Below are 23578 nucleotides of genomic sequence, written 5' to 3' on the forward strand. Positions count from 1 at the left end.
AGGCACAGTGGAAATTAGAGATCATGTATCCATAGAGGGTCCAATCTTTAGACCTTGTGACAATCAACTATACTAGTGAAGAAATCACATATTTTGGAATTAATTCAGGTTTGGGGTTGGCTAAGACGATGTATCAGAATTGCCAGGACAGAAAGTTGTTGGTATTCATCATGGATCAAATACTACATTTGAGGCTGAAAAGGCAGTAAGTGAGGCTAGGATGGGGTTCGTGAATTGCTAGAAAATATAGGAGACTTACTGGTATCCATGAGGTGGAATTGTAGCAGTGGCAAAACTGAAGGATAAGAATGCAGTATTGGATTCTGATGAAGAGCACTTGTGGGTAGTAAGTGGCAAGGTTTAGAATTCAAGCATGTGGCTAAGATATTAGGAGGTAGGAGGTAGTCAGAGAGTTACTACAACATTGCACAGATGATCCACATGAATTTTGAAAGTCACCCATGATGTGTGTAGGATATGTTACAGTGTAGACTGTGTCATTGGGTTTAGGAAATGTGGGAAAGTTATCAGGAGGTTGGTAATGTGGGCAATCATGGGATAGCACAAACTTAGGTAGTTTGTTGGGCTCTTTCCCCCTTTTCTTGGAAGATGCAGGATTTAGAATATAATCCTGTCTCATATACCTCAGGACCTTGAGTCAGTCATCAGTGTGTACTTAGTACTCAAGAGTTTTACAGGAGGTATTTGTGTTCAAATACCGGGTTTCACTTAAAGAAGTTGGAGGGATTGGTTTATGAAGAGGCTGAGGATGTAAAAGCGTTTACAAGATCAACTCAGATTACTGTATTTTGTTATTTATGTATATACAAATACAGTTATTGAGCATAAAGTACTTGTAATACTTAGAGGAAAGCAGTTAACATATTTGTTTATCTGTGGTAGTAATGCCCCTGTCTGTTAGTGGAAATAACTCGTGTATCTACAGAGGCCATTCAGGGAATATAAACAAATGCAGGGGGTCAGATTGGAGCAAAGCTGATCTTTGCTGTTTGGGAATATAAGCACACCGTGACCTGCTTCAAAAGAAGTCAGAAATCAGATTTTTAAACGTTAAGTCTCTTGAGTTTTCGGTGTTAACAACTAAGTAAAACCAGAGTTTGCAATCTCTTAAGTAAGGCAACAATCTGAGACTATGATTTGAAGAGCATGTAATAGCAGTTTGTCTAATAAGGTGGTTTATGGTGGAGTGACAGCAGTCCCCAAACTGTAGGATAATGTTAACAATGACTTCCCGGCACCTTCTCTCATTTATGGTAACTTCATCTATCTTTGTCCTCAGCAGCAGTTATTTCCTTTGCTTATGTTTTTAAAACTTGTGTTCATAAGATTCATAAGAATCACAGAGAAGCTCATTAAAAATGAAAATGTGCAGGGCGCCTGGGTGGCTCAGTCGGTTGGGCGTCCGACTTCGGTTCTGGTCATGATCTCGCAGTCTGTGAGTTCGAGCCCCGTGTCGGGCTCTGTGCTGACAGCTCAGAGCCTGGAGCCTGCTTCGGATTTTGTGTCTCTCTCTCTGCCTCTCCCCACTCATGCTCTGTCTCTCTCTGTCTCTCTCTCTCTGTCAAAAATAAATAAATGTTCAAAAAAAATTTTTTTTTAACAAAAATATCCAGGCTTTGTCTTAAGAGATTCTGATTCAGTAAGTGGAGACTTGGAATCTGAGTCTCTAGCCCCCTGGATGATTGTGATACAGTAGGTCTGGAGACTGAAGTTTGAGAAACACTGACCTATACTGTCTGCTGATGATGATAGATAAATCTGTATCTGTAGCCTTGGCTTCTTTTCTGAGATCTACATTTCTACGTCCATCTATTAGACACATCTTCATTTGGGAATCCCACCCTTTCACTGAAATGAGACATCATTCTTGGAAAGACTTCGACTACTTCTCCACACATCTTAGGCACATAGGTGGACTACATTTCCCAATCTTCCTTCCTGATAGTTGTGGCCATGTGGCTAATTTATCTCCAGTTCTAATGGGTATAAGTAGAACTCTTCCACACACATTTACCTTTCCACATTTTGTGGGGTGGGCCCTAGAATGGAATGACAGCAGTCGTGTGATCTTGGAAGCCATAGGTTGAAATAGAGGGGTCAAGCCTGGGGTCTTAGATGATTGTCTGGAGCAGAATCTCTCACTCTGGAATGCCGGCCCTAGACTGTTTTATGACAGATGAACTCCTTTTGTGTAATGACTCAAGATTACATTTTTCAGTATTTATGTTATAGCAGTGTAGGCATATCTTAACCTCTATAATAGTCAGCACCATTGTAGGTGTTAGAGATCAAATGTGATCAGCTGTGAATAACACAGATACCTAAGGCCTAGATTCTAACTGGGAGATCTCTCAGTCCATATCTCATACCTAGAATGCTTTTGACATAAAGATGTGGTTTTGTGGAAAGAGCTCTGGACTTGGGCCACCAAACTTCTCAACTCTGCTGCAAGATTGTTTGATTTTGGGGTACATACAATAGAGGGTAGTGTGGGAAGTCACAGGGCCCCTGGTACTCATTTCCACATTTAAGAGAAGACATCTGAGGTCTGCACTTATTTTTGTTTGCAGTATAAGTTACCAAGCCTCTTTCTCAAAATGATTCTTGAAATCTTAATTCTTTTTAAAGTTCCTGTTGACTAGAAATGAAGTAGCCAATATTTTGTGTGGAATAATTGTACATGTTGTATGTGGTAGGTCCTGAATAAGAAGCAAACTGCCTTCATTCTCCCCCTTTTTTCTCTCCCCCCTACTTTACTGAATTTTACTCTTAACCAGTAAATATACCCATGGAAACTGAGGGGTCCATCACAACTTGTCTGGTTTGAATGGTGTGAGGGGCTAGAATTACCTCGGGGGTGTATATTTGTAAGGGGAGAATCATGAGCTTCATAAATCTACATTTGAAGCCAGCATCCAAAGTATTGATAATGTAGGTGGTCCCAGGAACACATTTTGAGAAACAGTTCTTTGTAGGCCATTAGTTCTTCCCATCTTCTACTCTCTTGGTGACTTTTCCTTCTGTACATGCCTAGAATTATGGCTGAAATGTTAGTGATACAATCGAAGACATTATCTTAACTCTCAAGTTATGTACTTTTTTGATAGTAAAAAAATCACGGGGTGCCTGGTGGCTCAGTGGGTTAAGTTTCTCACTTTGGCTCAGGTCATGATCTTATGGGATTCGTGAGATTGTGGGTTTGATCCCCATGTCAGGCTATGTACTGACAGCATGGAGCCTGGATCCTGTTTCATATTCTGTCTCTCTCTCTCTGTCTCTCTCTCTCTCTCTCTCTCTCTCTCTCTCTCTGTCTCTTTCTCTCTCTCAAAAATAAATAAGTGAACATTAAACAAAATTTTTTAAAAATCAGGGGTGCCTGGGTGGCTTAGTCTGTTTAGCAGCTGACTCTCGATTTCAGCTCAGGTCATGATCTCATGGTTTATGAGACTGATCCCTGCATTGGGCTTAAGATTACCTCTCCCTGTCCCTCTATTCCTCCCCTGCTTGCATGCATACATGTTCTCTCAAAAAAAAAAAAAAATCCGTTAAATATGTGGGCTTTTTTTCCCCCCCATTTGAGGCTTCATAGTAAGCATTTCAGTTGTACTGTTATATTTGTAAAGATTCTTTTGATTTCCCTTGTAATTTACTGTATTGAATCCATTATGTGTTTGATGTCCTCATTTTCAACATGGCTAGAAACTCCATATATGATTTTGAAGTTTTGAGGTAAAGTTTTCTTTTTTTTTTTTAAACAGTTTTTAACATTTATTTATTTTTGAGAGGGAGAGACAGAACGCAAGCAGAGGAGGGGCAGACAGAGAGAGAGGGGGAGACACAGAATCCAAAGCAGGCTCCAGTCTCTGAGCTGTCGGCACAGAGCACGATGCGGGGCTCGAACCCATGAACCGCAAGATCGTGACCCGGGCCGAAGTCAGAAGTTTAACTGACTGAGCCACCCACGTGCCCCGGTAAAGTTTTCTTTGTATGGTAAATGGAACTTCATCATATTTGCAGTGCAAAGTTTTTACCCTGTGATTGTGTAATGGAATTGGCATTAAAAATGTGCCCAAGTTTCCAGTATCCCATTACTCTGTTCAGTAGGCTTTAGGGCCATTGTGAAAACAAAAACCAAAATTCTTTCTTAAAATCAGGATGACACTTGCACAAAAAAAATTTTACTGGCTGATGTTGATTGAATTTTATAGCTAATCATGAGTGTTGGGACTAACGTGGTTAAAGAAAAAACGTGTGAGTAAAGTTGTGATATTTCTATCAACCAGTCTTTCCCTTTTAATTTTTTTGGGTTAACGTATAATAACCTAGAGATTCATGTTTTGTATTCTGAGAACTTTGTGACAATTGTATATATATATTGTTCTTCAGGAAACAGGACTATATTTTAAGAATGTCTAGCTTAAATTCATTTTACTTCTGTAACTTTAAATACATAGATTTTCATGTTAAAAATGGGATTTTTACATTTGAAGTAATTTTAACAAATCTTAACTAATGGCCAGGAAAACAGAAACTGCTAAGTATGTCAGAGGGTTTGAGTCATTAGCTGTCCAGGGTCACCTTACAGAATTTAGGTCATATGAAGCCAGGCTAGTTTATTTCCAGCTCACCCTGCTGTTATTGTGTAGACCTTTGAGCTTTCAACCCTTTTTCCTTTGTAAGATCTGGACTGTTTTTATATCCTAATCCTGTGAAGCCATCAAAATTATTTTTCAGAGCTGCTGCTTCTGAAATTGGCAGATCTATAAAGAGAAAAGTAGTTCAAAAAAGACAGGTCCAGATCTCTTAGCTTCCTATTTGTCTTGCATATTGATATCAAAGTTCTTTATTGTTAGCTCTCTTAAGATTCTCAGCAGTTTGCTTAAAGAAAAAACAAAAACAAAAAAAAAAAAACTCCAGTGTTCCTGGATGTTCTTTAGCATTCCAGTTAGAATTACCCAATTCCAAATTTTTGGATATAGAAGTATTTTTTTGAATGTGGCAGTGGTGTTTTGTTGAAGTAGCAAAAATTGATGTGCATCTTGAAGTAATGATATCTTTGCTTTGAACTCTGAGAAATAGAAATATTTTTCAATGGTATGCCAAAAATTTTATAGTAGAAAATGTCTACTAAATATATGATACAGAATTAAAACCCTGAGTGAGTGCACAGAAATAATAAGCTGTTAGACCAAGGGCAACAGAATGCTTAAATTTTTTAAATTTATAATTATTTTTTTGTTAGTTTATTCATTAGTCATTTGAAAGCATTTAGTAGCAGGCACCAAGATTTGGGAAACACTGAGAAGAAAAAAAAAATCTTTAAATTTAGAGGCGCCTGGGTGACTTGGTTGGTTAAAGCATCTGATCTCAGCTCAAGTCATGATCTCACATTTTGTGAATTTGAGTATGAAGCCTGTTTGGGATTCTCTCTCCCTCTCCCTCCCCCACCCCCTCCCCATCTTCCCCTGCTTACATCCCCCCCTCATAAATAAATAAAGTTAAAAAAAATCTTTAAATTTAACCTTTTGTTATAAAGGGTTATTTTTTTAATGTTTTATTTGTAAAAGATTGTCTTTGAATCTGTTCACTGACTTCTGTAGGTTGGGTAAAGAGAATCATGATATTTGGAAAAAATGTTAAGAATTGCAGTGTTAAGGTAACATTTTTCTGAATAAAGGAAAAGTAAATAAGAACAAAACTAAATAACAGCATAATATAAGTTGCAGAGAGAATGGTGGAGCATCCAATTTATGTTGCACTGATTTCTCAGTGGTCCACTGGGCAGATGACCTGACACCATGTTGGTGGATGAATGCCACAGTGATCAAAACAAACCATTAAAATGTATTAATAATTTAAATCTTTTTTTTTTTTAATGTTTATTTATTTTTGAGAGAGAGAGGCAGAGTGCGAGCGGGGGAGGGACAGAGAGAGAGGGAGACACAGAATCCAAAGCAAGCTCCAGGCTCCTACCTGTCAGCACAGAGCCCAGCGCGGGGCTCGAACCCATGAACTGTGAGATCATGACCTGAGCCGAAGTCAGATGCCCAACTGACTGAGCCACCTAGGCGCCCCTGATTTAAAATTTTTTTTTAATGTTTATTTATTTTTGAGAGAGAGAGAGAGAGAGAGAGAGAGAGAGAGAGAGTGTGTGTGTGTGTGTGTGTGAGCGAGCAGGGGAGGGGCAGAGAGAGGGAGACACAGAATCTGAAGGAGGCTCCAGGCTCCAAGCTGTCAGCACAGAGCCTGACTTGGGGACCAAACCCACAAACTGTGAGATCATGACCTGAGCCGAAGTCAGACGCTTAACTGACTGAGCCACCCAGGTGCCCCTAAAATGTATTAATGATTTTCAGACAGTAAGTGGTCTTACAATTTGTTTTTCCTTAAAATAAATAGTAAAAATGAAAATTCTTTTCTTGGGGCACCTGGATGGCTCTGAGTTGGTTGAGCGTTTGACTCTTCATTTTGGCTCAGGTCATGGTCCCTGTGTTGGGCTCTGTGCTGAGAGTGGAGCCTGCTTAAGATTCTCTCTCCCTCTTCCCCTTTGTCCCACTTGCATACTCTCATTCTCTAAAAAAAAAAAAAAAAAAAAAAAAATTTAAATTTCTGTTCTTAAAGGTAAAAGTTCTGTTTATATTCTTAAAAATTCCTTTCACATCATGTTAACTGATAAGGTATATTTTTATCACATTTTCATAAACACTCATTAGAGCATATAACAAATACGAAATACACAGATTAGGGTGTACAGCTCTCTGAGTTACTATAACTGTAACCACAATCCAGGCTAAGAAATAGAATATTACTTGCATTCAGAAGCTTTCTCATGCCCCTACTCAAATTTCTTCTTCCTCTCCAAAGGGAGTCATCATTCCAACTTAAAGCAATCTTTTTTCTTTTTCTTTTTTTACTGTATGATTCCATTTATTTATTATTATTATTTTAACTTACATCCAAGTTAGTTAAAGCATATAATGCAATAATGATTTCAGGAGTAGAATACAGTGATTTATCCCCTGCATATAACAGCCTACGCTTATCCCACCAAGAGTCCTCCTTAATGCCCCTTGCCCATTTAGGCCATCGCCCCACCCCAAGCCCCTCCAGCAACCCTCAGTTTATCCTCTGTATTTAAGAGTCTCTTATGTTTTGTTTCCCTCCCTGTTTTTATATTTTTGCTTCCCTTCCCTTATGTACATCTGTTTATATCTTAAATTCCATGTATGAATGAAGTCATATGGCTAATTTGGCTTAGCATAATACACTCTAGTTCCATCTATGTTGTTGCAAATGGCAAGATTTCATTCTTTTTGATTGCTGAGTAATACTTCATTGTGTGTGTGTGTATACACACACACACATATATATGTATATACACATATACATATATATATGTATAGACACATACATGTGTGTATATATATATACACATATATATATGTATATATATATGTGTGTGTGTGTATATATATATATATATATATATATATATACACACATCACATCTTCTTTATCCATTCATTCATCCATCCATGGACATTTGGGCTCTTTCTATTCTTTAGCTATTGTCGATAGCACTGCTATAAACATAGGGGTGCATGTGCCCTGTCTAAATAGCACACCTATATCCTTTGCTTAAATACCTAGTATTGCAATTGCTGGGTTGTACGGCAGTTCTGTTAACTTTTTGAGGAATCTGCATACTGTTTTCCAGAGTGGCTGCACCAGTTTGCATTCCCACTGGCAGTGCAAAAGAGATCCTCTTTCTCTGTATCCTTTCCAACATCTGTTGTTGCCTGAGTTGTTAATGTTAGCCACTCTAACCAGTGTGAGGTGGTATCTCATTGTGGTTTTGACTTGTATTTCCCCGATGATGAGTGATGTTGAGCAGTTTTTCATGTGTCTGTTAGCCATCTGGATGTCTTCTTTGGAAAAATGTCTATTCATGTCTTTTGCCCACTTTTTTCCACTGGATTATTTGTTTATTGGGTGTTGAGTTTGATAAGTTCTTTATAGATTTTGGATAATAACCCTTTATCTGATAGGTCATTTGCAAATATCTTCTCCCATTCCATCAGTTGTCTTTTAGTTTTGCTGATTGTTTCCTTTGCCGTGCAGAAGTGTTTTCTTTTGATGAGGTCCCAGTAGTTCATTTTTGCTTTTGTTTCCCTTGCCTTTGGAGACATGTTGAGTAAGAAGTTGCTGCAGCTGAGGTCAAAGAGGTGTTTGCCTGCTTTCTCCTCGAGGATTTTGAATGACTTCTTGTCTTACGCTTAGGTCTTTGATCCATTTTGAGTTAATTTTTGTGTATGGTATAAGAAAGTGGTCCAGGTTCATTTTTCTGCATGTTGCTGTCCAGTTTTCCCAGCACCACTTGCTGAAAAGACTGTCTTAAGTCCACTGGATATTCTTTCTTGCTAACTTAAATCAATCTTAATAGTAAATGGGAAAAATTACCATTGTTGTGACTTAAAATTTGACAAAATGTTAAATTAACCTCTCCTGTCAATTAGAGATGGCTTAGAGAAATGAAAAAAGTGGTAAGCTAATATTCACTTAGTACACTGTAATTTCAAACACTGGAAACATTGACAGTTAAAGAGTTTTATTTATTTGTAAAAGCTTAACATTGAACACTTCTTGTGTAACTTAACATATGGAGCAAGTGTCTTTTCTATGCCTTGGTGAATTATCATACTTCATTCTTAGTTTGGATCAGTTTCCAACATTTTATCCTTTGCATTTTCATTGTCATGAGGCATCTGTGAGAGTTCCTTTAATGTGAAGTTTTTTTTGTTAGAGTAATGTTTTCTGTTTTTAGGGCCATTGAATCCTAGCAATTTCCAGCCCAACCCAAATTGTTAATTTTTCATGAGGAAGCTTATGTGTCTGTTTACCCTTATTTTCACTGCTGAATGGGATCATCTGCCTGTTTGATTAGGAAAACTTAACAGGTTATCTTAAATACTTACTTAGTGATGTGATACCTGTTTGTGTTTGTTTTCCATTGAATTGTCTTCATATCCTTCACCATTTTTATTGGTATATCCATCTTATTGAGTGGTTTTATCAGCATGCATTAAATTCTGAAACATTAATATTTAAGACTTTGCCATTGGTGTTGGGATTTTCCCTCTTCATTGGAAATTTGCTTTAAACCTAATCATAATTTTTAACTTTAGAGCCCCCTTTTAAACATTTTTTTTAAATGTTTTTTGTTTTTTGTTTTTTGATGGGGTGCCTGGGTGGCTCAGTGGGTTAAGTATCCAACTTCGGCTCAGATCATGATCTCACGGTCCGTGAGTTTGAGCCCCATGTCGGGCTCTGTGCTGACAGCTCGGAGCCTGGAGCCTGCTTCGGATTCTGTGTCTCCCTCTCTCTGACCCTCCCCCGTTCATGCTCTGTCTCTCTCTCTCTCTGTCTCAAAAAATAAACATTAATTATAAATAAATAAATAAATGTTTATTTTTTTGAGAGAGACAGAGCACAAGTGGGGGAGGGGGTGAGAGAGGGAGATATGGAATCAAGCAGGTTCCAGGCTCTGAGCTGTCAGTACAGAGCCCGACACAGGGCTTGAACCCATGAACCTTGAAATCATGACCTGAGCCGAAGTCGGATGCTTAACCAACTGAACCACCCAGGTGCCCCAGCTTTAGAGCCCTTTTTAGCATGTAATCTAAAACCTGCTATTTTGATACAGAATGATTTGTTTCCTATAGACTTATAATTAGTATTTTTTCTCATGAGAGGTCTTTCTCTTCTGTCCCTTCCTTGCAAACATTTAGCTTTTTAACCAGCCTGAATTTATCATGATATGTGTTACAAGAAGGGAATCAATTGTTCTTCTCCCTAAATTGTCTCAGAGTTAAGGTAAAATGTTTTAAAACTTGAGGACCCATGTGTTTGGGGAAGGTTAAAAATGAGATCACTGCAACAAAACAACGAAAACCTAAAACTATAATAATAGATACCATTCATTGCAAAGTTGCTGTGTTCAGAGAAGTAAGGAAAATGAAGCTCAGAGAGGTTTAAGTAAATTAAGGGCAAAAGGCCATGTATAAGCAGATGAACTAATTTTTGAATCTGTATCTGCCTGTATGGTATGTTCTGAGAAGTACCACTGTAAATAAATATGTTTAATTTTATTAAACTTAGTTTTTCCCAAAGTTATTTACCCATAGAACCCCTCTTTGGATTTTGTGGTGAGATCAAAAACACCAACATCTCGTGGGTTAGTATTTTTTGGAACATATTTTGAGAAGGGCTTTTTATTATGAAGTCAGGTCTCTGGTAAAAAAGAAAGTGTAAGTCAGCTAAAACATATTCTTCTATCATGGTGTAATTGCTTTCCAAAATATAACTTCTAAAGTGCAAAATTTTAAGATACTGGCAAGGGCTGGGGTAAAAAAAAAAAATCCCAATACATTTCTTTGTATTCTGTGAGGAATATGAAGCTGTAAATAACCTCTTTATTCTTTGTTTGAAAACAGTCAGGAGGTATGTAATTGTTGAGGTCAGGGATCAGCAAACTACAGCCCATGGGCCACATCCGACCAACTGTCTTTTCTGGTAAATTATATTGGAACACAGCCAGGCACGTTTGTTTACATGTTGTTTATGGCTATTGTTGTGCTACAGTAGAATGTTGAAGAGTTGTGGATGGAGACCATATAGCCCACAAAGTCTTTGGCTCTTTACAGCAAATTTTTGTTGACCCCCCCCCCCCCCCCCCCAGTTTAGTGAGTGGTCTTTTTGCCTACTTTTTATTTTGTATGTGCTTCATCTGTGTGTACTCTCTGAATTCCATAACTGAAGTTCTTGACATTGAATTATCTACAATTCATCCTTGGTAAAGGAAATTCCTTGGGAAATCAAGTTGAAGTGTTGTTCCAGAGGTTTTATTATTATGAGTAGGTTTTAAACTCCTAATATGGAAGATTCCATAGTTTTGTTTTTCTGAAGGGTAAAGCTATCAAGCAGTTATACTGGCACATTTAGCTATTTTTTGTTGCAAACCTTTATTGATTTGATGGAAATCATAGTAGGGTAATACTGTCAGATGGGGCGCCTGGGTGGCGCAGTCGGTTAAGCGTCCGACTTCAGCCAGGTCACGATCTTGCGGTCTGTGAGTTCGAGCCCCGCGTCGGGCTCTGGGCTGATGGCTCAGAGCCTGGAACCTGCTTCCGATTCTGTGTCTCCCTCTCTCTCTGCCCCTCCCCCGTTCATGCTCTGTCTCTCTCTGTCCCAAAAAATAAATAAATGTTGAAAAAAAATTTAAATAAAGAAATAGCTAACATCTGGGGTGCATGGGTAGCTCGGTTGGTTGAGCGTCTGACTTCTGCTCAGGTCATGATCGCACACCTCGTGAGTTCAATCCCCTCATCCCCTCATCAGGTTTACTGCTGTCAGTGTAGGAGCCTGCTTTGGATCCTCTGTCTACGCCCCCCTCCCCATTGCCCCTCCCGACTGCATGCTGTCTGTCTGTCTGTCTGTCTGTCTGTCTCTCTCTCTCTCTCTCTCTCTCTGAAGATAAACATTAAAAAAAAAAAAAAGAAATGGCTAATACCTGTTGCGTGCTATGTATCAGGCTCTTTTCTAAGCACTTTACATATGTTATCTCATTTATTCCTTGTAACAACTCTGTGAGGTAGGTAATATTATCCCTACTTTTATAGATGAGGAAATTAAGGCATAAAGAGTTAAGTAACTTGCTTAATGTCATAAAGATAATAATGACTTTGGAAGGGTCTTTCAGTACTTGGACGGCTAGTTCACGAAGGCTTTAATAGGTCTTAACCCCCTTTCTCTACTAGGTGATGCTTCTGTAAATCCCTGTAGATAAGGCTAGTATTTGAAACTTTGGTGCAGGGTTATAATTCTGTAAACTCTCAGAAAACCCTCTGACTCATCATTATGCCCTTCACATCAACATATGATGCTTTTACAGAGCAGTTAGTCTAATCACTATAAACATAAATCACATCTCTTCACAACTTGTTCTTTGTGAAGTTCCATTTCTTTTATTATGTCTCTGCTCACATACCACCTTCTCAGAATGGTCCTCCCTGACCATTTTAACTAAAAAAGCCTGCCTTGCATCCACTTTATATTATGAGTCACTCAGAAATGTTTTATATTTATAGGCTGTTTTCTCCATTAGAATATAAGCTTGGGGCAAAGACTTTGTCTTTTCATTTCAAAATAGAGTGGATATATTTTCTATCATTCTTTCCATCCCTTTGCTATAACCAGAACCTAACTTCTCTCACAACCCACTTCCCTCCTAATTCCTTGATTCATGAGTTGACTTCTTGCATACTTCTTATTACCTCCGACAAGCCACTGTTCCAGTGTCATCTTGGAATGTCCCCATTTATTCCACATTCTTCCCACCTTTGTACTCTTTGGTAATTTCCAGGACCCCATTTTTTCCTCCTTGATGATTATAATTTCTGGCTCACAGTCTTCTCTGTCCCTCTCCTTCCTGATTTGATGATAATTTTAATAGCAGTTCTTTCTTTTGTTTTTCAACTCTTATCTTTAGGTATCCACAGGTATGGTCAGATGCTACAGTCATCACTGGGACTTGTTCTGCCTTTATCATGAGCTCTGAATTTCTGCTTTCGACTTAGGAGTAACGTGCTTATATATGTTAGTGAAGTTCTGTAATTCAGTCTTTATCAATTTTATGTGCATCAGGATCAGCTGCGGAGCCTTGGTAAAGCCCAAGTATACTGGGTCATGCCCTTAGAGATTCTGATTCGGTAGGTGTGGTTTGATGCCCCTGAATTTGCATTTCTGTCACTTTCCTAGGTAATACTGAGCCATGTCTTTGAACCTGCATTTTCAGCAACACTGCTCTAAATCATACTTACCCCGCCCTCTTCTACTCTGCCTCAAGTTTCCATTCACATTCTTGATTTCTTTACTTTCTATTGATGATTTCTATGATTACTCAGGTAAAGGCCTTCTAAAGAGGGATTTCTCATGTTTTCTCTTCTTGAACATTTTTCTCTTTACCCTTTTCATGTTCTTTTTTCCTTCAGTGCCATTCTCTTTTACCTTGTTCCTTTGTCTCATTTTCTCCCGTTGATTTTTGGCTCTTTATCAGTTAATATTTTGCATCTTAGTTTAAAAGTTTCTCCTACAGTAAATTGACCTTTTCCTTCACCCTCCAGATATGATCAAATAATCCCTTTCCCTCAAAATATTGTTCCATTTCTCTTTTCCTTCCTCTGCCAAACTTTTGGAAGAAAACTAATGGCTTAACTCCTTTAGTATATATATCTTGATTTCTTTTCTTCTTTTTTTTATATTGATTTTTTTCTTACGAAATGTATTGTCAAATTGGTTTCCATACAACATCCAGTGCGCATCCCAACAGGTGCCCTCCTCGATGCCCATCATCCATTTTTTCCTCTTCCCCACCCCGCTGCCCATCCATCCTCAGTTTGTTCTCTGTATTTAAGAGTCTCTTGTGGTTTGCCTCCCTCTCTCTCTGTTTGTAACTATTTTTCCCCCTCCCCCTCCCCCCTGGTCCTCTCTTGAGTTTCTCAGAATCCACATATGAATGAAAATATATGGTATCTGTCTTTCTCTGCCTGACTTATTTCACTTAGCATAACACTCTCCAGTTCCATCCACGTTGCTACAAATGGCCAGATTTCATTCTTTCTCATTGCCAAGTAGTATTCCATTGTATATATAAACCACATCTTCTTTATCCATTCGTCAGTTCGATGGACATTTAGGCTCTTTCCATAATTTGGCTACTGTTGAAAGTGCTGCTAAAAACATTGGGGTATAAGTGCCCCTATGCATCAGCACTTCTGTATCCTTTGGATAAATTCCCAGTAGTGCTATTGCTAGGTCATAGGGTAGATCTATTTTTAATTTTTTGAGGAACCTCCACACTGTTTCCAGAGCAGCTGCACCAGTTTGCATTCCCACCAGCAGTGCAGGAGGGTTCCCGTTTCTCCACATCCTCGCCAGCATCTATAGTCCCCTGATTTGTTCATTTTTGCCACTCTGACTGGCATAAAGTGGTATCTGAGTGTGGTTTTGATTTGTATTTCCCTGATAAGGAGTGACGCTGAACATCTTTTCATGTGCCTGTTGGCCATCTGGATGTCTTCTTTAGAAAAGTGTCTATTCGTGTCTTCTGCCCAATTCTTCACTGGATTATTTGTTTTTCGGGTGTGGAGTTTGGTGAGTTCTTTATAGATTTTGGATACTAGCCCTTTGTCCGATATGTCATTTGCAAATATCTTTTCCCATTCCATCTGTTGCCTTTTAGTTTTGTTGATTGTTTCCTTTGCAGTGTAGAAGCTTTTTATCTTGATGAGGTCCCAATATTTCATTTTTGCTTTTAATTCCCTTGCCTTTAGAGATGTGCCAAGTAAGAAATTGCTGAGGCTGAGGTCAGAGAGTTTTTTTTCCTGCTTTCTCCTGTAGGGCTTTGATGGTTTCCTGTCTCACATTCAGGTCCTTTATCCATTTTGATTTTATTTTTGTGAATGGTGTAAGAAAGTGGTCTAGTTTCATTCTTCTGCATGTTGCTGTCCAGTTCTCCCAGCACCATTTGTTAAAGAGACTGTCTTTTTTTCCATCGGATATTCTTTCCTGCTTTGTCAAAGATTAGTTGGCCATACATTTGTGGGTCCAATTCTGGAGTCTCTATTGTATTCCATTGGTCTATGTGTCTGTTTTTGTGCCAATACCATGCTGTCTTGATGATTACAGCTTTGTAGTAGAGGCTAAAGTCTGAGATTGTGATGCCTCCCGCTTTGGTTTTCTTCTTCAATATTACTTTGGCTATTCGGGGTCTTTTGTGGTTCCATACTGATTTTAGGATTGCTTGTCCTAGCTTTGAGAAGAATGCTGGTGCAATTTTGATTGGGATTGCATTGAATGCATAGATTGCTTTGGGTAGTATTGACATTTTAACAATATTTATTCTTCCAATCCATGAGCACGGAATGTTTTTCCATTTCTTTGTATCTTCTTCAATTTCCTTCATAAGCTTTCTATAGTTTAAAAAAAAAAAAAAAAAAAAAAAAAGGGAAGGAAAACTTCCAGACTCATTCTGTGAGCCAACATTACACTTTGATTCCCAAAACAGACAGAGACCCAGCAAAAAAAGAGAACTACAGGCCAATATCCCTGATGAATATGGATGCAAAAATTCTCAACAAGATACTAGCAAATCGAATTCAACAGCACATGAAAAGAATTATTCACCATGATCATGTGCGATTCATTCCTGGGCTGCAGGGCTGGTTCAATATTTGCAAATCAATCAATGTGATACATAACATTAATAAAAGATAAGAACCATATGATCCTGTCAATTGATGCAGAAAAAGCATTTGACAAAATTCAGCATCCTTTGTGAATAAAAACCCTTGAGACAGTTGGGATAGAAAGAACGTACTTAAACATCATAAAAGCCATTTATGAAAATACTTATTTCTTAAAATCTGCTTTGGTTTCCAAAGTTTTATTGGACAACCCATTCGCTGGTCACGTGACTCCAACGTCTTAAATGTAGAGATCTCTGCCAGTCTATGCAGTACTTTATATTAACTCTCCTTTACCCTTTAAAATTTCTGTTCCTTTGCTTTGTAGTCAGTGCTTTTCATTTTTGCTTTTCTGATTACTTCTATTTTCATTCACAATAATACCCTTTAATCCTTCTCTTTTTCTTGAAGTGTGGAATACTTTCCCTACCATCTAAATCTGTGCTATCTAGTATCGCAGCCAGTAGCCAAATGTCCCAGTTGCAATATGGCTAGTTCTGACTGAGATAATCTAATCTGTTAGTATATAATATGTACTGGATTTTCAAGATGTAAGATGAAAAAGAGAATGTAAAATGTCTCACTAAGTTTTAAAATCTTGAATATATGTTAATAATATTTTAGATATACTGGCTTAAATAAAAATATTGCTAAAATTAGTTTTACCTGTTTCTCTTTTTAAATATAGCTATTACACCTGTGGCTTGATTATATATCTGTTCAGCAGTGTTCATCTTTCCTTAAAGATCCTCCAGATGAGTTTTCCATGTAATACACATTTCTCTTCTGAATTACAATACCAGTTCTGGAACATTTAGTCCCCATCCCCCACACCCCATAACATACTAAGCTTCTTTAGAACCAGGGTAATTCCCCATAGTGCTTTACATATACTGGGATATAGAGATAAAAGAGATAGAAATATGAAAAAATGTATATACATACAAAATAACATGAATAAAGGACTTGGCTAGCATTATCACTTTGTCAAAGAGGATACTTACAGTAGATAATGCCTGTTGTGAGGTTTTTGCTAAATATGATGGGAAATATGAGGGCTTGATGTGAAGAGGAGGTGAGACTTTGCTCTGAGATATTAAAAATCTAACGTGTACTTACCCCAAGGATATTCAGTCACCCCAGGCCACGCTGGTGGTTCTGAACTATGCTGTTGTGATTTTACCGCCATCTGGTGTCAGGATTAGGAAACTGTAGTTCAGCCTTTTGCCTACTCCCTTACCCTGCCTCCTGCTGGAGAAAAGTAGGCACTCTTTCCTCTGCATATGAGCCTGTATCTTCACACCCTAGATAAGTTATCAATAAGAACTCTAATTTCAGTGTAGGAAACCTTTATTCTCCTCCTTGGAGTAGGCTTTCCTTGGCTTCCTTAGTAACTTACCAGTTTCCCTCATGTTTCTGTGGCTATTCTGTTTCATTCTCAGATAGCCCATTTCTCTCCCAATGTAGTAATTTCCTAGTCCTAAGTGTTCCCTTAATCTAGTCCTAGATTCTAGGTCCTACCCAAGGCTTTAAATAGAAAAAATTACATAATAATCTATTTATAGAAAAATTTATAGTTATAGCCAAAAAGGTTCTTCTAATCTTGACATTGGTATGTCATTGGTAGGCAACTGCCTACTAAGATGTTACATGAGCATCTCAAGCTTAAAATATTCAAGGCTAAATGTGGATCTCCTACCCCACCCCAGTTTCTCAAATCTGTTTTTTTCATTTCAGTAATCCATCATGCCAGGATTCTGGGAATCATCTTGGCAACCCCCGTCTCTTATTCTCATTAGTCAGACATTCACCATGTTCTATTGAGTCTACAAAGATACATTCTTGTATGTGTTAAAGTAGTCCCCTGTTCTGACCTTATCTAAGCTACCACTGTCTTTTGTCTGCCTGAGTAAGCTCCTAATTAGTCTCCCTGCCTATACTCTTGACTGCATTCACATGTTTTATTTATTTTTAAATTTTTAAAAATGTTTTTATTTTTTTGAGAGCGAAGACAGAGCGTGAGCAGGGGACGGCCAGAGAGAGAGGGAGACACAGAATCCGAATTAGGCTCTAGGCTCTAAGCTGTCAGCACAGAGCCTGACACCAGGCTCAAAATCAGGAACCACGAGATTATGCCTGAGCCGAAGTCAGATGCTTAACCAACTGAGCCACCCAGTCACTCCTATTTGTTTATTTTTTTAAGTAGGCTTCACGCCCAGCATGGGGCTTGAACTCACAACACTGAGATCAGTGCTTAGCAACTGAGCCACACAGGTACCCTGCCCCCTATGTTTATTTGTTTAATATCAGCCTCTCCTTCTAGCCTGAGAGTTCCATGATGAGGGAGGGACTCCATGCATTTGGTTCACCATTGGGTCCCCAGCACCTAGTACAGTTCCTAAGATGTGTGTAATGCATATGTAGTCACTTGGTTCTCAGTGATGTTGATATGGCTCCTGTTGTTTTGGTAACTCAACTTGAACGTATTAGAATTTCTTGAATTCTTTATTCTGGCAGTAGTATTTTGTCAGTTCATTTATCATGAATGAGTTTTAGTTATTTTCTACTTTGGTCCAGGAAATTTAATTGTACCTGTAAGGACAATATGTATTGGGTATTAATCTGCCAATGACAACTTAAATATTAGGGACTGCTGATCAATATACTGAAATTATTTTCTTTTTTTTTAAGTGTATGTTTTTTTATTTTGAGAGAGAGAGAGAGAGAGAGAGAGAGAGTGAGTATGTGTGTATAAGCAGGGGGAAGAGCAGAGAGAGGAGAGAGAGTAATACCAAGAAGGCTCCACAATGACAGTGATGTGGGGCTTGATCTCAAAACCCGTAAGATCATGACCTGAGCTGAAATCAAAAGTTGGACACTTAACTGACTGAGCCACCCAGGCACCCCCTGAAATTATTTTCTGAGCATTTGAAATTACAGGCCAGTGGTTTATCTCTCAGCATTCTTCTGTCTGAAATGCAGTGTTCCTTAATTTTCATATGGAAGTATACTTGGTAAATCTTCAATTAAAACCTGTTTGACTCCGGGTGTTCGTTTAAATAGAGGCCCAGGTCTTGATAGTTTTAGTAATTTTGATTTGCTTTGATATTTTAAAGTCGGTTTTGTTTTCTAAAGTTTTAGAACTCAGACTTAATTTCTGCTTTGAATTGATTATATTGCTTAATAAGGAAATTCAATTTGTAAAAGTAGAGGTGAGTTATTAAAAGCTGGTGTTTAGAGGTAAGCAACAATCTGTACACTAAGGATGCAAGCTCAAGAGAACAAGGACTTAATAGGTATATACCAGGGTTTCTCAACCTTGGTGTTACTAACATCATGGGTCAGATAGTTTGTTGTTGTTGTTGTTGTTGTTGTTGTGTGTGTGTGTGTGTGTGTGTGTGTGTGTGTGTGTGTACATACGAGACCTGTCCTGGGCATTGTAGGATTTTAGAGCATCTCTGGTCCCTACTCACAGGTGGCAACCCCTCCTCTCCAGCTGTGACAACAAAAATGTCTGTAGACATTGCCAACTGGCACGAGGGAAGCAAAATCATAGCAATTAAAAAACCAGTAGTATAGACTATAGAAGAGGATCATAGTCCATTAAATGTCTCACTTGGGAAATCTTTGGCATTCTCTAGATGTCACTGAGAATGTGGTAGCTCTGTGGAATATTGCTAATGGCAAACGGAAGTAGAGACTATAGGACTGTGTTTTTCACAGTTTAAAATTTGTTTGCTTAGAATAAAGTAACTTTTGCCCTTAACTACTTGGTTCTACCCCAAACTGAAATGTAGCATTCTAAATCACATTTCACCAATAAAATTTCATTTTGTGGACTGACATTAGAAGTTCAGTGGTGATTAAAAAAAGGGGGGGAGTGGGGAACCAAGATTACAGTAAAGAGTAGCTTGTAATCAGAGCTTTTGCCATTTGTATTGTGTGTATATAACTTACAGGATATAATTCACTTTTTCTTTCCCCAAAGGGACATGAGAGACGGCTTTAGAAGAAAAAGTTTCTACCCTTCTCATTATGCAAGAGACCGATCTCCTCATAAAAGAGACCCTCCTTTTTTCAGAGAATCGCCTGTAGGTCGAAAGGATTCTCCACACAGCAGGTCTGGCTCCAGCGTCAGTAGTAGAAGCTACTCTCCAGAAAGAAGCAAAACATACTCTTTCCATCAATCTCAACATAGAAGTATGTATTTTTAAGACTTCTTTTACAATCTCCACTAATAAGGAAGTATTGATTCAGATTGCCTTATAGGTATTGCTAAGAGAGAAATTTTTTTAGCCTTTTATTTTGAAAATTTTGAAACTTCTAGAAAAGTTGAAAGAATAGTATAATAAATACCACACAGATTTTTTTGGAACCGTTTCAAGTTGTGGTCCACATTGACATTTTACTTCTAATTCTTCAACACAGAAGATGTGTGTTTGTAATCATGTTGGAAAGTTACACACTCTTATATTTTCTGCTAGTTCCTGTATTAGTCCATTCTCTTCAGTCTTCTGTCAGTAGAAGATATCTATCTCTATATATCTGATTAGTATATTTTTCATGAAAAATCTCAGTGGTTTCCCCTAAATACAAGGTGTAGCCTTATTTATAGATGCTAGAGCTAAATCCTACCTTAGGTTCATTTTTTTTTTCCAACCTCCAATTTGTTTGTTTGTTTGTTTTATTTGGAGTACCTAGACATGCATGGCATTCTGTGCAATCATAGCATGGCATTCTGGCTGAGTTGCTCAGTATGTATGGGAATAAATAAATGAAGCAACTTTTTTAGATAATCTGTTTTATCTTTCTGGACTCCACTGCCTGCAATTGAGCTCATTTACAAACACTTCCTCCTGCCTGCTAAATGCAAGGCACTGTGTTAGATAGAAGGATATCCCCGTCACCAGGGACTGGAATATATTTAGGTATTTTCCCCTTAACTAACAACAATTTTATCAATATGTAAATATAACAGATACAAGATAATTTTTTTTTTAATTTTTTATTTCTTAGAGAGTGCATGAGTGGGGGGTGGGGCAGAGAGAAAGGGAGAAAGAGAATCCCAAGAAGCTGTGTACTGTCAATGTGGAGGCCAACGCAGGGCTCAAACCCACAAACTGTGAGATCATGACCTGAGCCGAAATCAAGAGTTGAACATAACCAACTGAGCCACCCAGACACCCCTAAAATATAACTTTGATATAAGAATTGATATGTCATAAATGAGTTAACCTGGCATGAGCAGGTCAAGGTGAGAGAGATTCTCACTCTGGGGGTTAGAAGAACACATCATGGAGGAAACGACATTTGGGCTCATCTTTTATTTCAGATTTCTACAAGTAAAAGTGTCTTCTAGGTGGGGAGAATTACAAGCCAAGATACAGACACCAGAAAAGTCAAGGATATTTCTTTTTCTTTACCTTTTTTTTTAAGTTTCATTTATTTATTTTTTGAGAGAGAAAGAATGAGCAGGGAAGGGGTAGAGAGAGAGGGAGAGAGAGAGATAATCCCAAGCAGGCTCCCTACTATCAGCATGGAGCCTGATGTGGGGCTCAAACCCACAAACTTTGAGATCATGACCTGAGCTGAAATCAAGAGTTGGATGCTCAACCTACTGAGCCACCCAGGCACCTCTCTTTTTCTTTACTTTTTAACTTCCTTCCTATTAAATGTTCTTCCAAAGTATAAGAGTTTTAGTTTAACAGCATTTGCTTCCTACATGTTCGGACTGAGACAAGGTTACTTCAAATCATTAGATTGTCTCCATTGTAGCTGTTGCTGGATTCCTTTATTTAACGAAAATTTATCAATTTTTTACTGATTTCAGAGCTAAGTAGAGTGGGGCTTCCAAAAAAAAAATATTTTTGGATACATGTATATGAATGGTCATACAGGAGGTAAGAATGTCATTTGAAGGATTTATAACAAACATTGTAACTTACATATGCCCACTTGCTTAAAATAAACATATAGTTCCAGGTAACTGAAAGCTTTTCTGTGGAGTTCAGGCTCTAGAGTTTGGTATTTTCTCCTTTGTTTTACTTCCCTCTTTCCCACCCTCTCCCCTTTCAAGAGGATAAATAACGTCTGAGTTCTAAAGTGCACTCATATGCACAGATGTAAATATTAGCCAGACACCTTCTGAGAAGATGTATTTTTTTTTGATGTGTCTGACTTAAATACAAATATAATGATTAAGAGGAGGAAAGTATCTTTGGAAACTGATTATGAAGGCTTTTGAACAAAACATGAGTAAAATGGAAGCTTAAGATTCTTGACAGCTTGTAGTGAACCTAATTATTAGTGAATTTGTCTTTTTCCAATTCTCCTCTAAAACATATTTTTAGGGAAGAATTTTATGTCAGCTTTCCGCCTGGTAGTTAGTAGCCAAAACTTTAAAATCTTGAGATGAAATTGTAGGGAAGCCACATGTGATGCTCCTGTCTTAGGGTCTCCGTATACTTTTCCCCATCCTTTGTGGTCAAATTGTTTTACTATCTGGAGTGATGAATAGATAACAGAGAAAGCTGGGAAACTAAAATACGGTGCAAATTGAGTGAAATAGAACATATGACTTTGGTATGCCTTCATGTTTATATTATTAAGTCATTTAGCTTCAAAAGTTAAGTTCTTTAATCAAGAAAAATGTTTGTTCTGGGAAAACTCTCTTTACAAGTTACTTGGGTTGTAACACTTTGGACTGAGCTATTGAAATGTTTTTCTATACTCCTTTCATGTAAATAGTTTTCAGAATAGTTACATAAAATCATCTTGCAAAAAGTTAATGGAGAACTTATTTTAAACATTAAATAGAAAAAGTAACTGTTATGTTACACATTTCTGATACCAATTCTTGCTTTGAATCTAAATGTCACAGATAGTGATGGCACCTTGCTGTTCTTCAAAAAAGGACTGCGAAACAGGGTCCTTAAATTATCATTTAAATTGGGTTAATTAACAACAATGTGTTAATTTAGTTTTTTAATGTAAGTTAAAATTTGGGCAAAAATTTTAAATGTTTCTACAAATAACAGGTAAAAACAATTTTCTTACTTTCCTAATGCCGTCATTTTGCTAAGTTTAATTTTTTGCTTTTTGTTCATACTTTTCAGAGTAATTTTAATTTAATAATCACTAGCAGTTTGGCCATGGTAACCATTTAAAGACTAATTCTTCCTGATTCTTCTGTGCATTTAGTGTATCTCTTACATGATTAATTATAAGTCACAGAGTGGTTTTCACTACTTTTTTATCTTAACTACTTATTTCCCATTTTGTGCTTACACTCACATATACATGTCTACATATGTATTTGATTAAATTTCTTCTATAGCCTTTTGAGTTAAACCTGTAAACCTTGCACTGCTTTGTAGAGTAATTATCCTCCTAAATCAAAATGTTATTTTCATTCTGTGCTTTATATATAAGAATTTTCTGCCTATAACTTAATTGGGTTTACCTGTTCATACCTGTCACTATAATATTATTTTTTGTTCCTTTTTGTTGTCCATATTTATATGCTAAGTGTAGGTTGTCCTAGTTAACCTCATTGCCTTTCCCTTTGTTCATTATGATACTGTTGTAGTTAAAATTGTTGTATATGTATCCTGTATATTTTTATTTGAAGTTTATTATTTTTATTCCTATTAATCTAACCAAATATTTCACCATTTGTCAACTCTCAGATATTTATTTCCGTTTTTCGTCCTCTTTCTCAATTGAATCTCATTATTTTCCTATCTTACTCTTTTGTTGAGGATAATTATTTAACATTAATAGGTGATACCAGAAATCACTCAGGACAGTTTCCTGTCCTCATTCTTTGTTAAAATACTTCCTGTGATAAATTTACTATATCACAGTCCAGTACTTCCATCTTTGTATAGTTCATTTTTTATGATACAATTAAAGCTTGTCTTGTAACATCTATGCAATACTAGTTATTTGTCTTAGAGCCATAAAAATGTTTCTTCTTTTTTTATGTTGTAACATTTCATGTATCTGAAGAATACGATCATAATCTTCTTGGTTTTTTTTTCCCCCCACAGGTTCAAGTATATTTAGTTCCCTCAGCTTTTATTTGACATGTTTTCAGAACTTTGCTTTCCTAATTTTCTTTCTGTTCCTTTTAAGTTGTGATGCCAGAAGTGAACTTTTACTTTGTCAGCTGGACTGTATTACTGGCCCTTATTGAGACTGTAGGCAATTGAAACCTAAGCCATCTTCACATATATTACTATTTAACAAAATTC

General features: G+C 37.4%; 1 protein-coding gene across 10 annotated transcripts in view; it reads left to right on the plus strand.

The window, feature by feature from the left end:
- PPHLN1 (periphilin 1) overlaps positions 1–23578 on the plus strand; it is a 145514-nt gene that overhangs the window by 40418 nt on the left and 81518 nt on the right. For all 10 annotated transcript variants that reach the window (XM_043563426.1, XM_043563420.1, XM_043563424.1 and 7 more), the window contains one exon: positions 19312–19523. In XM_043563426.1, coding sequence (XP_043419361.1) covers positions 19312–19523 — 212 coding nt within the window. The remainder of the gene's footprint in view (positions 1–19311; positions 19524–23578) is intronic.

Source organism: Prionailurus bengalensis, chromosome B4, assembly GCF_016509475.1.
Source record: "Prionailurus bengalensis isolate Pbe53 chromosome B4, Fcat_Pben_1.1_paternal_pri, whole genome shotgun sequence".
Taxonomy (NCBI): Eukaryota; Metazoa; Chordata; class Mammalia; order Carnivora; family Felidae; genus Prionailurus; species Prionailurus bengalensis.